Source organism: Drepanopeziza brunnea (assembly GCF_022702325.1).
Source record: "Drepanopeziza brunnea f. sp. 'multigermtubi' strain 214-2 chromosome Unknown ctg4, whole genome shotgun sequence".
Classification (NCBI taxonomy): Eukaryota; Fungi; Ascomycota; class Leotiomycetes; order Helotiales; family Drepanopezizaceae; genus Drepanopeziza; species Drepanopeziza brunnea.
In genome coordinates this window covers 1,466,384-1,483,110 of record NW_027094067.1, presented here as the reverse complement: position 1 = coordinate 1,483,110, position 16,727 = coordinate 1,466,384, and the positions used below count along the sequence as shown (strand labels likewise).

Sequence of the window (16,727 nt, the reverse complement as noted above, 5' to 3'; positions counted from 1 at the left end):
TGTGTGTTGAAAATCGGAGGAAGCTGTTGAACGTTCGCAGAGTCGAGAGGTAGTCCTGGCTGAAGTTGCTTGTTTTCGGCTGTCGATGGAACCTCCTCCGTGCTTGAGGTGAACGCTGCCAAGCGATATCTGCCTTGTCAATAGTTGCGTCTTCCGAAGCTTTTGCGACAGCAGGTCCGGCGCTCAAGTGAGACCGGGAAGATGTGCTGAGGAATAAATCAAGCTTCTGGAAGGAAGTTCTAGCAATGTTCTCCAGGTGGGAGATAGTTCATCTGAAGTAACGATCATTAGACTTTCAGTCTGAGAGATGAATCAGGCGGGAATGGTTTGTCTTTTCTCTCGGATCGTGCAGTGGCAGAGAGTTTGGTACGAACCTATGGCGGGCACCCGTCTTGCAGCAGTGGGCCTTTCCCTGGCAGACAGATGTTCTGGAACCGCAGCACCGGGTGAGTGGCAGATGCGAATTTCCAGCGTCCAATACCCCTGACCGCAATGCAGCGCGATGCTCTGAGGCTTCTCTGGTCTTAGGAAGTTTCCTTTGTCGGAGAACGTGTCAACAAAAATCTTCAGGCTGAAGCAATGACTGCGAAATACACACTGCGCAGGCAAAAAAAGTGAGATGGTCTTTGTTTTGAAATCAAAGATCTGAAGAAAGGAAAGCCAGCTGAACTTTATGTATTCGAGATACGGGCTGTTCTGAAAGGAAATGGACGAATTAGGTGATTTTGGCGAGAGGCAAATCCGTCTGCTTTCGGCCATCGACTGCTTTCGTACATGAGCACCTCACGACGATTTCTGCGAACATAAGAATAATCTACACACGTATGGGTATCATGCGCTTTCGGTACAGAAGTTCATGTCGGCTCTATTTCCCTATATCCCTACAGTCACCGACCGACCATCTTTGGTTCTGTCACACCCGTGGTGCCCAGCGGCCCAATACCACCCCACGCAATCCAGACTACCTCTGACATTACAAGACATACGAGGATGTGACGGGTTCCCGTCTGTCGAGGCTTGAAGTGAGTACAAACAGGCCAGCAGTCTTCCAATTGAGCACCCTACCTGGATGCTGTTATTGACTGTATTGTCTCTTCTCCACCAGTTCGCGCAAGATGCACCAGTTCGCAGCAACCTGACTCTCTACCAGGGCCAAGCCCTGCAGGGTCTCTCGGTCGCGGGCGAGGAATGCTTGCAGGCGCTCATCTTTTTCACGTTACACGGATCATCCACCGAAGCGAGAGGGCATGATAGCTGTTCCTGGCCTCAGGAATGTGCAGCCACATATACGGAATAGCCACACTCTACACCACCCCGATCCGGTTTTACCCGCGCCTAAGTATTCATGGTCGCTGCCGCAAGGGAAACGGGCTCTCTCTCTCTCTCGGTTACCGCAGTTACATATTCGATCAAGCAGGATCAGAGAGATAGATGCATTTGCTTGCTATCCACCTACTGCGCACAGCACCTGCAGATGTCGACACGGAATTCCCTTCGCAGATGGGGGAGCAAAGACACGCCTCTCTACGTGTCTACACGTCCTCCAGGACAACGGGAGAAAGGGGAGGGGAGAGGTTTGGTTGGGAGGTAAGCTGCCAGGTGGTAGACATAAGTTCCTGGCCTTGCCGGTAGTGCGCAGATGAGAGGAGCGCACCCACGCGACCTGAACGGGTAGTTGCAGTAGCGGCTGAAAGAGACGAAACTGTTTGAACGTCGGTTTCGTGGATCATGGGAGGCCCAGGATAACGATGGCTGTAATCTTGGGTGGTCGTTATTGGAGTTGAAGGAATAGGGGAGTTGGGATGAAGAGACCGAGAGATGGAGAGATAGAAAGATGGAGAGATTATTCTTATGCGTAGAAGAGGTCCTACGTAGCTGGTGTTTTTCCCCGACTGTATAGCTCCAGCTTAGATGTCTTTCCTCCTTGGTATTTAATCATGGGCACCCACCTATCCGTCCGTAGGAGGTATTCCGAGATCCCATCCATCTCCTCAGCTCCCCCTTCCTTCCTCTCCTCACCACCACCCCATCCACAACCTACAGCCTACCTACCATAGATTCGCCGCTCCCTCAGCAGCTCCAGCTCTCTCTCTCTCTCTCTCTCTCTCTCTCTCTCTCTCTCTCTCCCCAGCTCATCTAACATCCATCTACCTATCCACCCAGCCAAACTCCCAGTATCCCGATTCCTTATCCCTCCCCTCCTCCCGGCCGTCGCGCATCCATCCATCCACCTCCCTTCCCAGCAGCCCAAACCTCACGCACACACACACACACACACACACACACACACACACACACACACACACACACATACACACATACACACAGACATAAATACCTCTATCAGTTGGCACCAACCCACCAACCCATCCATCCATCCAAACCACACCTACCTATCTATCTAATATCAATAAAAGATCAGTAAAAAAATAATAATACAACAATCAACCAACAAATCAATCAATCAATCAAACCTCACCCTGCATTCATTTTCCCCTTTCCTTTCCCCTTTCCCCTTTCCCCTTTCCCTTCTTTCCCCTTTCCCTTCTTTCCCCTTCCTTTTATCCATCTGCTGCGTGCGCGTACCTGCCGCGCCTCCGTTTGCCGCGCCGCGCGTTCGGTTTGTTCCATTGCATTCGATTTTATTTTTGATTAGATTTGATTCGACTTGATTCGATTTGATCAGATTAGATTAGATTGATTGATGAATTTGCCTACCCTGCTCTGCTTTCCGCTCTCGTTCGTTCGTTCGTTCGTTCGTTTGCCTGCCTGTCTGCCCGCCTGTCCATCTCATTCATCCATTCATCCATTCATTCATTCATTCATTAGCATGCAGCTGCGGCTGTGGTTGTGGTTGGTTGGGCGGTACAATCCATTTCGACGTCAGTGTCATATCAAAGATCAATTTTCTGAAAGCCTGATGAGGCGTTATCTCGATCCATCCCTCACCCTTATTGACTGACGCCGGGTCCGTCTACCGTCCGTTGAGAAAGGGGAGAGAGGGAGAGAGGGAGAGAGGGAGAGAGGGAGAGAGGGAGAGAGGGAGAGAGGGAGATAGAACAAGAAAGGGAGGGAGGAAAACAAAACAAAAAGAAGAAAAAAGAGATGAAAAAGAAAAGAAAAAGTTATAAGATGAGGTGGGCCTGTAGTCGACATAAGTATACCGTCGCCTGAACAAGCCCACAGTCCGTATTCCATTTTCATCAGCCCTTTGGAAGAACACTCAAAGGATTACATAACTTCTCATTTGTACATTAGTTTACACATTTGTTCATCTCGTGGTGCGCGTACCCAGGTCTATCTCTCTCCTCGTGGACCAACCTCTAAAATGACCATGGCCACCACGCATTCGGCATATCTCGCTCCCGCTCCCATGAAGTCTTACCACTCCCAGATTAAGGAAACTGCTCGTCTCTCATGCTCATGAATCAATCCAAACCCAGCCATAAAGACACGAAAACCGAACTCGTAAAATGTACAAAAGAAAATGACATATCATCGTTGATTTGAGAGTTTCCAAGCCATCCATCCAACCATAACACCATGCAATTCTCCACATCTGGACCCATCCAGATAGACGCCTTTGTTCATCAAAAGTTTTTCAAGCAATCTCACTGAGCCGCAGCCTGTGCATTCGGTCGAGGAGCCTCGGAATGCTTGATTGGAGGGGAGAGATCCTGCAATGGAGAGCTAGGAGTTAGAGAAGCGACGGGTGGTATGATCGAGGGCGTAGCTGAGCTGAAGCTTCCGTTCGAGATTTGTCTGGGCGGCGAGTGCTTGGTTGGCGAGAGACCGGTTGTGGCGGAAGGCAATGCTGATGCGTGGCCGGAGTCGGAGGGGTCGTGTGAGATGGCCGGCTGCCACGATGGCGGTGGAGGCGGGGAGGACTTGGGGAGCATTGCCGGAGTCGAGGTTGGCGGAGGGGTATTGGAGTTGGGAGCCATCACGGGTGGTGGGTTTGGCTTGTTGTTTGGAGTCAGGACTGGAACCCCAGCAAGAGGCGATGGCATATTGAAAGAGCTTCGGTGGTGGCCACCATCGCTTGATCCCGGACCAGGGCCATTCAGGACGTGTGATGCAGGTGTTGTGCCATAGATGTAATTACCTGCTGGTGAGCTTTGAGCCGCAGATCTAGCAGGTTGGATGGGTGTATTTTGTGGTGCTGGGTTGGATTGTTTGTAACTTCCGTTAGGGCCAAATGTAAACACAGGAGGCTGTCCTGGTTGAGGCAGACTGGTTGGAATATGTGGATGGGGCGAAGAGAACACATGCGAGCTAGGAGCCCGAGCGACACCGTATGGAGATGGAGCTTGATAGCTAGTAGCAGCTTGACGTCCGGAAGGGCGTTGCGGTGATAGCTGACATCCATTGCTCTGTTCCACAGGTGCTGGGGAGCTTAGCATCGATGGATGTGGTCCAGATTGGGCTGGGTGGTGTTGTTCTCCGTTCGGTCTCGGGAACTGGATCGGCCCTCCAAAAAGGGAGGGTTGAGTGACCTTCTGAGGAGAGATTTGAGGATTTAGGTTCCCATCTGCCAGGGGATTAGCAGGCAGAGAGCCATTTGACTTAGGTGCTGTTGATGACGACGAGGATCCAGGTCGTTTAAGCACGAGCTTGATTGGTGGGTGCGTCTTGGCTTTCTCTGCATCCTTTCCACGGTTTTGACAAGTGGTGCAGATGAAGGCAAAGTCGTCGCGTTCTGCCTCTTTTTGACTAACGCCCGCGCACTTGCTGTGTTGCCAGATGTTGCAAGTATCACACGCAATGCTGTGTGTACCATCATCGACTTGTCCATAGACTCCGCAGATGCAATCAAAGATCCAGTCATCTTCCTGCTCAAGTTCTTCGAGAGCCGCCTTCTTTCGCTCGATTTCTGCCTTCATCTGGCGCTCAGAAAGTCGGGCCTCGCCACTCTCAAGTTTCTTGCCATTTTCGGACAGGTTGGCAAGCTCCTCCTCGTGCAAAATCCGGCGAGCTTCGCGTTCCTTCAATCGCTGTTCTCGGGTTTGCATCCTAGAGTCTCTCTCCTTCTCCAATTTCTGCCACTTTTCTTGCTCCTTCTTGGCCAATGCAAGCTCGATGACCTTCTTGCGTTCGGCTTCACGCTGCTCTTCTTCATGATGCTTCTGCTCCATTCTGCCTGCGATTCTGGAGGATCGCTTTGCGGTAGCAAGCTTCTCTAGGTTCATTAGCTCTCTCTCCTTTTGTGCTTGCTTGCGCTTCCGAGATTCTTCTTGCTTCTCAAGTATTGGCAGGATTTCGTCAACGATACGCTTCCGCAAGCTCTTCTCGTTTGGGTCTCGCGACTTCTCGATAGAAGCAACGAAAGTGTTGAACTCGTCTAGGGTCACGGCGATACATTCCCAAGCCATCCCACCAAACCCATCATCCTCTGGGGCAGCGGTCGCGTCGTTGTCTTTTTTCTCGGGCTTTGCTTCGTCATTACGCTCGGTCTCACTTTCGGCTTGCTCCACAGCTTTTTGTTGCCTGCTTGCTCGTCGCATAGCTCTGCCCTTCTTCGAATTCCTCTTGGGCTTCGGCTCGGGAGTGGGTGGTAGAGGAGGGTCGGTCCGTCGGTAGAGGCGATTGTCATCCAGTACGATGTACGTACGATCCTGAGCGTCCCATCCATACGGCTCGATTCTCTGTTAAATGGTTGTTAGCGGGAAACCAACATTGCAACCGCGGCACCACCTACCCATAGTGTTTGCTCCGTATCCTTTTGTTCCTCCATTCGCTCACGAATGCGATCGGGGTTTACCATAGTCCATACCGTAAGCTGTTGCAGGACTCGGATCTATTCAGAGATGAGCTATGTTCGCCCACAATGGATGCTAGCTATAGCGCACCTTTGTGAACACATCAAAGTCCTTGAAGCAGTTGGGATCTTCCCCGACGCCAAAGGGATTTCGGCCAGGTGCCTTAGCAACATATTGTCTTCGGGTATACTCATCAAATGTCTCGGGCCTACGCAGGTTTAGCGTTGACAATGGCGAGGGCCAGTCATACATACGTAAGACCTCTGTGTGAAGAAACAAACTTGAGGAGCGCGAGTCCGATCTCAGAGAGAATTGTCGAATGGGGGTTCAAGCATTCCATTTCCAAGTCCTATAACGAAGCATCAGTCTGTGAGAGGCCACAGGCGTCGGGGTGGTGCAGGGAGCGGAAGGGAGGAGAGTCGAACCGCAATATCCAGATTCTCGTCAATCTTCACCGCCCGACCAAAGGTGTAAATCCATTGTGCCAAGTTGGCAAACTCCCACGAGTTGCGTATGCGCTTGAGGAGAGTTGGTTCTCGGGGGGGATCGACGGCTTCCATCTCCTGTCGTCCTCTCTTCCTAGAGGAGCCCATCTTGGAAGAGGGTCGGACACCTTTGCACGTTGACGTGGTTGTCGCAACTATGAGGGAAGAGGCAAAGATTACACTGGCTTTGAATAGATGCTCACCACAAAGATATTGCTGGAGCGAAAGGTGGTTTCCTAAGGGTGGATGTTGGAGTTGGAGTTGGCGCCTTCGTGCTTGTCGAGCGTCAAGGTTCGAGGGTCGAGAGGCTGTAGAACGAAAAGACGTGAGGAATTCACGGTCGCGTCAAGATAGGGATTAACGCTATTCAATATCGGGACTAGCCGATTGACATGGGCCTATGCACACGGAAAAAGTATATTCCGAGAGAAGCGTCCAAACGTGCATTGTTGCAGAAGACGGAGTCAGTCACATTGTAGTTGTGAGCATAGAGATTTTCAACTCTTTACCTATTGATTTATGCAATGAAGTAGGTACCTAGGTAGTGCTTTTACATTACTAGTACAAAGTATGTATTAACAATCCTACATTCTGATTTCTTTGCCGCCTCAACCTCTGTGCGACGGCACTGGTCTGGATTGGTGTGGTCTAGTTTCAACCTGGCAGGCATATTACAAGTACAGTAGCTACCACTCTATCTTTTGTACGTCTCTGTCCCCCTTTTCGAAGTAAACAAGCCCGTCTTACTTCCCTCATCCTACTTTCCCCCATCCTTATGGCATACATAATAATAGGTACTCTCTTACCTACCTACCTACCTACCTACCTACCTCCGTACTACCATGTACCTACCCGTGAGACATACGAATACCTCCGTACTTCAAGACAGATCTCCAGCCTAGCCTGACTCAGCCCGGTCTGTCCCAGAATAGCATCGAACGCATCTGTCAGCTGCGCTACGTGTAGTAAGTACTCGCTTAAAGCACTAAAAAGTATACTGTACTCCGTACGTACGGACTCTGGCCAACGGCCCAAGGCACGGTGCGCTGCTCACCCACAGCGCCAGGTTGCTCGTTACAGAAAAGATTCATCTCAAAGTCCACATCCCGTCTTGCTTATGACTATCACAACTACATTCTTTTGATCCTGGCGCCTGGAAGAGAGAAAGACAGAAAGCACAAAAGCACAAACAAAACGAAAGAAAGGAGGATTCGCTACTCCTCACAAGGAGCGTACTCGCCGCCCGGAATCATGCCCATTTGACGCAACAAATACCCTCGAGTTGCGCGGCTGTTTGTATCACCCGTCTCACCCTCGCAGAACCAGAGCTTCGAGATCCACCATTCGAGATTGAATACACCACAACGATATTATATAGGCCTGCGGGTCTGTGGCATACGTCACTATGCCCGCCTCAAGCTCCCAAGATCCTGCGCATCCTTCGACCCCTCCACAGTCGATACCTTTGCGGGACCTTGCGCGACCACCAGGCTCTGTGGGTATTGGGGATGGAGAGAGGCGGCAGCATACCCGTGGAAGTAGTCTCTTGAATGGCGGCTTCAGGCCATTGAGCGGAGAAATCGCTGGGCCCAGATATGAGAGACTTGGGAATACTTCTCCCAGCCCAACGCAAAGGCGGACTCATGGCAATAATTCACAACCCGCGCAGCAGCAAAGAAGGGTGACGGTGGAAGACGATGTTGAAGTTGAAAATCCAGGGGAATTCCAATCGGCAATGGGCTTTGCTGGACTTCTGGTACCAGACATAAGTGTTTCGCATGCTCCACTAACGCGTACGCTCTCCTATAGCTCTGGCGATCACGAACGTCTGGATAGGATATCGCCGTATGGAGATGGGATGGACGAGCACCGACCCTCGTACTATCCCCCGGATTCCGACACAATACCTCTGACGGACCCAACATCTCTTCAACCAATGAGTGGCACTCAATTTTCGACACCTGAAGGGCAACAGCATGGCAGATCAAGCTTTCAGAGTGTCACTTTTGATACTCCAGAATACACAAGAGGATCCAGGCTGGGGGACGACTTGCAGGACCCGGAAGCCGGAATGCGGTCAAGGAGTAGCTATGGAAAGTCCTTGACTCCGAGCGGAGGGCGAAACAGGTCACGATCTCCCTCGACTGCTGGGGTCTTACAAACGGCTGGATCAATAGTTCGTGCGATGTCGCAACGTGTTGTCAACCTTGGTGGGGAAGCCGAAGCGATTGAATCAAGTGCGCGGAGAGAAGCGTGGAGAGCAACTCGTAAGATAGCTGCTAGGGATGGCGCCACCAGCACACCAAATACACTGGACAGTGCGGGCAGTATTGCAAGTCTTAGTGATGAATCGGAGACGAGATTCCAGCCGAAACACAAGAAAGATCCTTTGGCTGCGGGGCCCAATTACCAGCAAAACCTTCCCACTGCCCCCGTTGAGAAAGCTATGCGCTTCTTTGGAGGAGCTCAGCCACAGGCGAGTTTCGAACAGGAACCAGAGAAACCCCAAAATCCGCTAAGGGGCAAGAGCTTGGGAATCTTTGCCCCAGAGAGCCAAATTAGGAACAAATTGGCTGATGTCCTTGTCTATCCTCTGACGGAGCCCGCGATTCTTATTCTCATTGTCATCCAGACCGTCCTCCTAGCAGTTGAAGGCTCCAAAAGTGTTTACAAGCATCCGCGCCCAGCTCGCTGGGGTAGATCTTCCATTGACTATGCTCTACTTGGCTTGTTCATCGTCTTCACACTGGAAATGGCGGCGCGGATAATCGTGTCTGGCCTCATCATGAACGCCCCGGAGTACAGTACGAGGAAGAACAAGAGCGGGTTCAAGGCTACTATCATCGACAAGTATCATGCTGTCTTTAGACCGCAACGAACCATGTCCCTCCGAGTTCCTCGAAATCCTTCTCTAGAGGGTCGGACAATAATTCGTTCTTTTACGGACATCCAAGGAGAGTCCGTTCGGACAGTGGAACAAGCACAACGTCTACAACTAGCAAGGCGTGCATTCTTGCGGCACTCATTTAACAGGCTTGACTTGTTGGCTGTTGTTGCTTACTGGATCGCGTTCGTTATGAGTATAAGCGGTTATGAAGACTCATCTCACTTGTACATCTTCCGAATGCTCAGTTGCCTCCGAATTCTGCGATTGCTAGCTCTTACACACGGTACTGCTGTAAGTAGAGTGTATCTTATCTGGTGGGTCATGCTCACATGTATCTTCAGATTATCCTTCGGAGCTTGAAAAAGGCCACCCCACTACTACTTAATGTCTCCTTTCTCATCGGATTCTTTTGGCTCTTGTTCGCCATCATCGGAGTTCAGAGCTTTAAATCTAGCTTCAACCGACAATGTGTTTGGATCGACCCGACAGATCCTACCAACAGCACCGGCACAGCATACACCCAGATTCTGCAATTCTGTGGTGGTCATCTCGATATCGAAACTGGCGCACCCATGCCCTACCAAGTTGGTTTTCCTGATCAGATCAGGAATGGCTCTACTTCCTCCAAGGGGTATCTCTGCCCTCGCGGATCTTTGTGCCTCGAACTGAGCCCCAATAAGCTTCCTTACAATGGCACTGTTAGTTTCGACAACATTTTCCAGTCATTGGAATTGGTCTTTGTTGTCATGACCGCGAACACGTTCACAGATCTCATGTACTACTCCACGGACTCAGACTATCTGGCCGCCGCTCTCTTTTTTGCAGGAGCCATCGTGATTATGACGCTTTGGCTTCTCAATTTGCTGATCGCAGTCATTACGTCTTCCTTTCAGATCATCAGAGAGGAAGGAAGGGCAAGCGCTTTCACAGCTCAGCTTAAGGACATGCTCCCCTCGGAGAAGGCCGATACAGCAGAAAGGCACACTGCTTTGAAGAAATGGTACAACAAAACTCAGCAGATCTGGATTATCGTGATAATATTCGGCCTTCTCTCCCAATCAGTTCGTACCGCGAATATGTCCAACGCCCGTGCCGAGTTCATCGACGACGCGGAAATTGTTGTGACCTTCATCCTGTTGGTGGAGATTATCATTCGCTTTGCTGCTGACTGGCGTGGGTTCTTTCAAGACAAACAATGTCTCGTCGATCTCAGTCTAGCAGTTATCACTACTGTCATTCTCCTCCCGCCGATCCGAAATTCCGGTCAAGCATACAATTGGCTTACCCTATTTCAAATATTGCGAGTCTACCGCGTCATTATAGCCGTTCCTGTTACCAGAGGTTTAATTACGCTAGTCCTAGGAAATTCAAAGGGTATCGCCAATCTCATGCTCTTCGTCTTCTTGCTTACCTTCTTGATGTCAATCTTTGCCATACAGATGTTCAGGGGGGAATTGACTCCGACCGATGCCCATGGAGACACCATTCAAATTACTTTCTTCACTATCTATAATGCGTTCCTCGGCATGTACCAAGTCTTGTCGAGTGAAAACTGGACAGCGAACCTGTACAATATCACCGCATTCAGCACAGCTCGGAACACCGCTTGGATGGCCGCTGCCTTCTTCATTGGATGGTTCATTCTCGCAAATTTCATTCTGGTGAATATGTTTATAGCAGTCATCCAGGAGAACTTTGACGTCTCGGAAGATGAGAAACGGATGCATCAGGTCAGGTCATTCTTGAATCGGAAAGAAGCTGGCAGCAGCTCTAGTAATCTGTCACTTTCCGCTCTCTTTCGATTCGGACGAGCGAGGTCAAAGAAAGATCCACTGGATTACGGACCTGCGACTATGGAAATGCTGCTCAAGGACGCTGTCGTGAAAGATTTTCTTGATGACGAGATGATGAACGAGATGCAGGCTCCTGCTACTGCCACACCTCCTCAAGACGCGACTGCCGTCAAGACTGGAATGTGGAGCAAGTTCAAAAGCCGAATTTGGCACCGGGAACCAAACCCTTTCTACTCGGACTTTCAAGTCTCTAAAGGTGTTGATGAGCAGACCGACGCAAGGACTTTGGCTAAAGAAGCCGTCTCTGCAACTTCTCAGCGCAGGAAAGCACAGCGGGAGTTTCTTGCACGTCACCCAAATTACAATAACGCCTTGTTTATTTTCCGACCTACAAATCCTATCCGTCGTCTCTGCCAGAGAATTGTTGGTCCCGGTCGAGGAAGTGAGCGATTTGACGGCGTAGAGCCGAACCTACTCGTTTGGTACATATTCTCCGCATTCATTTACTGTGCCATTGTTGCGATGGTTATACTTGCTTGCGTGACGACGCCACTTTACCAGAAAGAATTTTTTCAAACCCACACCTTCAACGTGAGGAACTGGTTTGTATGGACGGACCTGTCATTTGCGATTCTGTTCACAGTTGAGGCTTTGATCAAGGTCATTGCGGATGGATTTTTTTGGACCCCTAATGCATTCTTCAGGAGCTCATGGGGTCTCATCGATGGTTTGGTACTCATCACATTCTGGATCAGCGTTAGCACGGCACTTTCCAACGACGGCGCAGTATCAAGAGCTGTAGGGGCATTTAAGGCACTCCGGGCTCTGAGGCTGCTCAACGTGAGTGATAGCGCTCGAAATACCTTCCACTCCTTGATCATCGTCGGGGGTTGGAAGGTCCTCTCGGTGAGTTTCTAATCTAAGACTGCCACATTGATGGGTGGAAGCTGACTTGAAAGGCTGCGTTTGTCTCTCTGTCTCTGTTGATACCCTTCGCTCTCTACGGGGTCAACCTCTTCAATGGCAAAATGATGTCGTGTAACGATGGGTCCGATTCTATTATCAAGCTTACGGACTGTTTTGGCGAATATAACAACACACCATTCAGTAACGACTGGCCCATCTTGGCACCGCGAGTGGTATCGAACCCCTTCTACGATTTTGATGATTTTGGAGGCTCGCTCTTCATCTTGTTCCAAATTGTGTCTCAAGAGGGTTGGATGGATGTGATGTGGAGTGCAGAGTCGATTGTTGGCCATGGACTTCAGCCACGAGACTATGCATCCCAAGGCAACGCAATATTCTTCGTCATATTTAACTTGCTTGCTACAGTCTTCGTTCTGACAGTGTTCATTTCGGTCTTCATGCGGAACTACACGGAACAAACGGGCGTGGCATTCTTGACGGCAGATCAACGGTCATGGGTCGAACTCCGAAAGCTTTTGCGGCATGTACAGCCCTCGAAACGGCCCCCTACGACTGGAGGAAATGCGCTCAAAGACTGGTGTTACAAGAGAGCAGTGAGAAAGCATGGTCGGTGGCAACGCGCCATAACTATAGTGCTCGTTTTCCACCTCATACTGATCTTGGCCGAATACTACCCTGAGCCTGAGTGGTGGGATAAGACTAGAACCTACATTCTGCTAGCGTGCACGATGTTCTACATGACAAACATCATTGTGCGAATCATCGGACTCAGCTGGGCACGGTTCAGACGGAGCTCTTGGGATTTATTCTCGATATTCGCTGTTTTTGGGACCTTTACGACGACGGTTCTCCTCATGTCGAGCTTTCAGAGCCAAGTTTACGTACAGATGCATAAGATGTTTCTAGTTTCCGTCGTCTTCCTTCTTATCCCTCGAAACGAGGCGCTGGACCAATTGTTCAAAACAGCGGCCGCTAGTGCTCAATCCATCGGGAATCTCCTGGCAACATGGTTTGTCTTGTTTCTAGTCTTTGCCATCGCCTTGACACAGACATTTGGGCTCACAAGATTCGGTGACAACGAGACCGATAATCTCAATTTCAGAACCGTCCCGAAAGCACTGATCCTGCTATTCCGGATGTCTTGTGGTGAAGGATGGAATGCTATCATGGAGGATTTCGCCACAATCAGACCTCCACTCTGCGTGGACGACCTCAGTTTCTTCAACAGCGATTGTGGCAGTACGGGTTGGGCCAGAGCTTTATTCATCCTTTGGAACATATTGAGCATGTACATCTTCACGAGTTTGTTCGTCTCGCTCATCTACGAAAGCTTCAGTTACGTCTACCAACATTCAAGCGGGCTTGGTAAAGTTAGTCGAGAGGAGATCCGGCGCTTTAAACAGGCATGGGCTACCCTGGATCCCGAAGGAAAGGGATACATTTCTAAAGAGCAGTTTCCCAGACTGCTTGGAGAGCTTTCTGGTATCTTTGAAATGCGAATCTACCCGCAGGAACATTCGGTAGGCAAAATTCTGGAAGACATCCGGGGCGAACCGACGGGAGCCAGGCACATGTCCATGTCGTCAGGCCCAGCCCTGACCAGCGTCAATGTGAGGGCTCTGAACAAGAGACTCGCCCAGATTGACGCGCAGGCTGTCCGGCGATCACGAGCTCGGTATAATCTCTTTTTTGAGGAAGTGATGATCTCCGCCGATGTTGATAAAGGGATTTCGTTCACGACTGTGTTGATGATCTTGGCACATTATAACGTCATCAGCGACAACAAGAGTTTGAAGTAAGAGTCTTCGTCTGATGGTTTGAGGTTATGCTAACTTGATCCAGGCTCGAGGAGTTCTTGCGTCGTCGTGCTCGCCTCCAACGAGTCGAAGAGGAAGTGCGCAGGCGAATCGTTCTTGGCTTTTTCGATACCATGTAAGGATAAATACTCACGTACCTCCATTGTTATTACTAACACGTTTGTAGGTACTATTCTAGGAGATTTCAAAGGCACCTAGAACAGAAGAGATCAGGCCGCATGGCTGATATTCCACAGCTAGGCCCTGAAGTCTACACTGACGATACGGACGATGTCGCCAAGCAAGCAAAAGTAAACGTCTCTCCGATGCTGTCCCCACTAAAGGCCGTGGACCCTCGAACCTCATTCATCACCCACGGCTTAGACGGCGCCGTCGGCACTCGTAGACGAGGATCTTCTGCAGTTAGTCCATCGTCACCAACGACTCCAGGAAAGTCTCCCCCTGTGCCGCATAATGTCTCTCCTGGGTTATCGCCACGAATGTCACGTCACAAACCAACAAATTCAGCACACAGCAACTTCAGTTTCGATGGCAACGAACAGCTCGGTGTCGGAAGGCAAGGGCCAACGCCAACAGGGTCTGCGAATAGCAGTAGACGCGGGAGTGCAGTCAGTGCCGAAAACGTGCTCGACGTGCTTGATAATTCGGCGTGGGGGGAGAGTATCCGGCGCAGTTTCACGATGAGGAGACCTGGTGATAGGCCAGGCAGACCGGGCCGAGGAGGGAGCGTCACTTAGCCGTACACGGATTCTTTCAGGGGATTTGGGGGAGGACAGAGGGGGGGTGTGGCCACGGGATTCTGGGTGGATCTTTGCAGCCGGTGACCGTGCGAGGTTGTCGCACAATTTGGGGTTTGAAGGGCGCACATGGCGTTTTACGGACCTCACCCACCACAGATGGGGCAGGGTAGGGCATCATGATGAATTTCTTTCGATTCTGGGAGCGGGATCCCGCATAAGGCTGTAAATAGGATGGATGGATGGCTGGCTGGCCCTGTATGGTGCGTTGAACGCGGGCAGGGATCCAGAACGGGGAGAAAGGGGCGTTCATGTCACGAAGAGGGGAACTGTTGTTTATATGCATAGCCTGGCGTTCTACTGTACAGAACTCGGACAGTACCTAATTGAATAGAGTGGGGGGGCGCAAGGGGGATCGGCGACATTATTCATTCCGTGTATGTTAATTGATATGGGTCTTAAACCCACAAAGTGGAGAGAAATGGGAAGAGGAAAGTTCGGATTGTGATTCATCCCTCCTCCCTCCCATCACGAAAGGGAATAGCGTGGATCCAACCTCTCTGATTGTGACTCTGCATCTTTAGGTAAGGTAAGGTAGGTAGGGTACTCCTCGGCAGGTTTCCCGGCGTCGCGTCGGATCTGTTCTTACCTATCTGTACTGTATCGTGTTCCGTGGTTCTGTACTTGCGAAGGAAGTTATGTACTTTCGTGACACCTCTCTGTCTTCTCTCTAGGGGCACACACACATGTAGGTAGGTGGGTGGGTCTCTCGGCACTAGTTTGCGTATGCGTAGGCGTCTGCGTCTGCGTTTGCGTTTGCGTATGCGTTTGGTTCATTCCTTTCCAGAAAAAAAAAAAAAAAAAAATATATATATATAAATTTTACTGGGCCCTTGGCGTCTGTCTCATCGTTTCTATCGTCCCCTTCTCCTTGGAGCGTGGAGTGTGGAGCTTTTGCTGCGTAGGTAAGTGAGTAAGTAGGTAGGTAGGTAAGTAGGTACCTTAGGTAAAGCGAGGAGCCAGGAATCCCGTCTTGCTACCTACAATCGTCGGCTCGCCTAGGTGGGCCGGCCTCCTTCCAGCCTTTCATTTCAGTCTCAGTCTCCGTCGGTATATAAGCGACTGACTGCGGATCGGAAGCGCGTGCGGATTTTTCGCACGTATGAGAAATGCTTGTCTCCTAGGTATAGCAATCTACTATTACGTACGATACGACTCAAAAAAGATATCTCACATCGATAAGGGATTTGCGATTATGTCTTCTTCCGATGTGTGTAAATTTTTTTAAATCGGATTGGCTGGTAGAATATCTGACTATCGATTGCGATTTATTTTGAAAGGCGGTGAGGAGGCCTACTTAGGCGAGCTGAGGATTGGTGTAGTGTGGTAAGTAAAGTGGGTAGGTAGGTAAGTGAAGTGAGTAGGTAAGTAAAGTGAGTAGGTAAGTAAAGTGAGTAAGTGAGTAAGTGAGTAAACAAGTAAACAAGTAAACAAGTAAACAAGTAAACAAGTAAACAAGTAAACAAGTAAACAAGTAAACAAGTAAACAAGTAAACAAGTAAACAAGTAAGTCAAACCGAGAAGGGCGCGCCGAGTATTTTTTATTTTTATTTTATTTTATTTGTTTACTTTCATTTATCTACGGTATTGCACGCCTCCCCTTTTCTGTATGTATGTGCATACGAATACTTACTTACCTACTTACTTACTTACCTACTTACTTACTTACCTACTTACTTACTTACCTACTTACCTACTAGCAGGTACTGATTTCACGTTTCATACGTAGGTAAATAGGTAGGCACGTAGGTGTGACCGTGGGAGAAGGTACGGTAATTCGGTAATTCGGTAATACCTACGGGTAGCAGGCAGGCAGGCAGTAAGTAAGTATCACCACATCAATTAGAGACGAGACAGCAAGCAACCTTGGGAGGTTCACGGGAGGAGGGTTGGGGGGTAACTCCGCATGTCAAAGGGACGAAGGGTTTTTTTTTTCTTTTTTTTTTTTTTTTTTTTCCTGGTCGGCTTTTGGTTTTTTTGGCTTTTGGTTTTCGGTGGTTTTTTTTTTTTTTTTTTTTTTTTTTTTTTTTTTTTTTTTTTTCGCGGCCTTGAATTACTGACTGAGTACTACCTACCTTACCTACCTTACCTACGTACCTACCTACCTACCTACCCACCTACCTACCTACCTACGGATACACCAACCAACCAACCCATCCATCCATCCATCCATTTCCGTAGGGAGAATAATGGGCGCTGGTTCGCTAGGGGGGGAAGAGGCCTTAGGCACCTACCTACCTTGCCTTGCCTTACCTTACCTTG

The 16,727-nt window shown here is 49.8% G+C and overlaps 2 protein-coding genes across 2 annotated transcripts; one reads left to right on the top strand and one right to left on the bottom strand.

Annotated features, from left to right (window-relative positions):
• Positions 1-3,611: 3,611 nt before the first annotated feature.
• L3040_003203 (uncharacterized protein) lies at positions 3,612-6,352 on the bottom strand (the record flags this gene model as incomplete). The annotated part of the gene is made up of 5 exons (XM_007293778.1): positions 3,612-5,645; positions 5,699-5,797; positions 5,850-5,967; positions 6,014-6,108; positions 6,185-6,352. The coding sequence occupies 5 exons, from the start codon at positions 6,350-6,352 to the stop codon at positions 3,612-3,614; spliced, it is 2,514 nt and encodes an 837-aa protein (XP_007293840.1).
• A 1,297-nt stretch (positions 6,353-7,649) lies between these two features.
• L3040_003202 (uncharacterized protein) lies at positions 7,650-14,405 on the top strand (the record flags this gene model as incomplete). The annotated part of the gene is made up of 5 exons (XM_007293779.1): positions 7,650-9,422; positions 9,473-11,830; positions 11,884-13,646; positions 13,694-13,783; positions 13,835-14,405. 5 exons carry the CDS (start codon positions 7,650-7,652, stop codon positions 14,403-14,405), a joined length of 6,555 nt encoding a protein of 2,184 aa, XP_007293841.1.
• Positions 14,406-16,727: the final 2,322 nt, after the last annotated feature.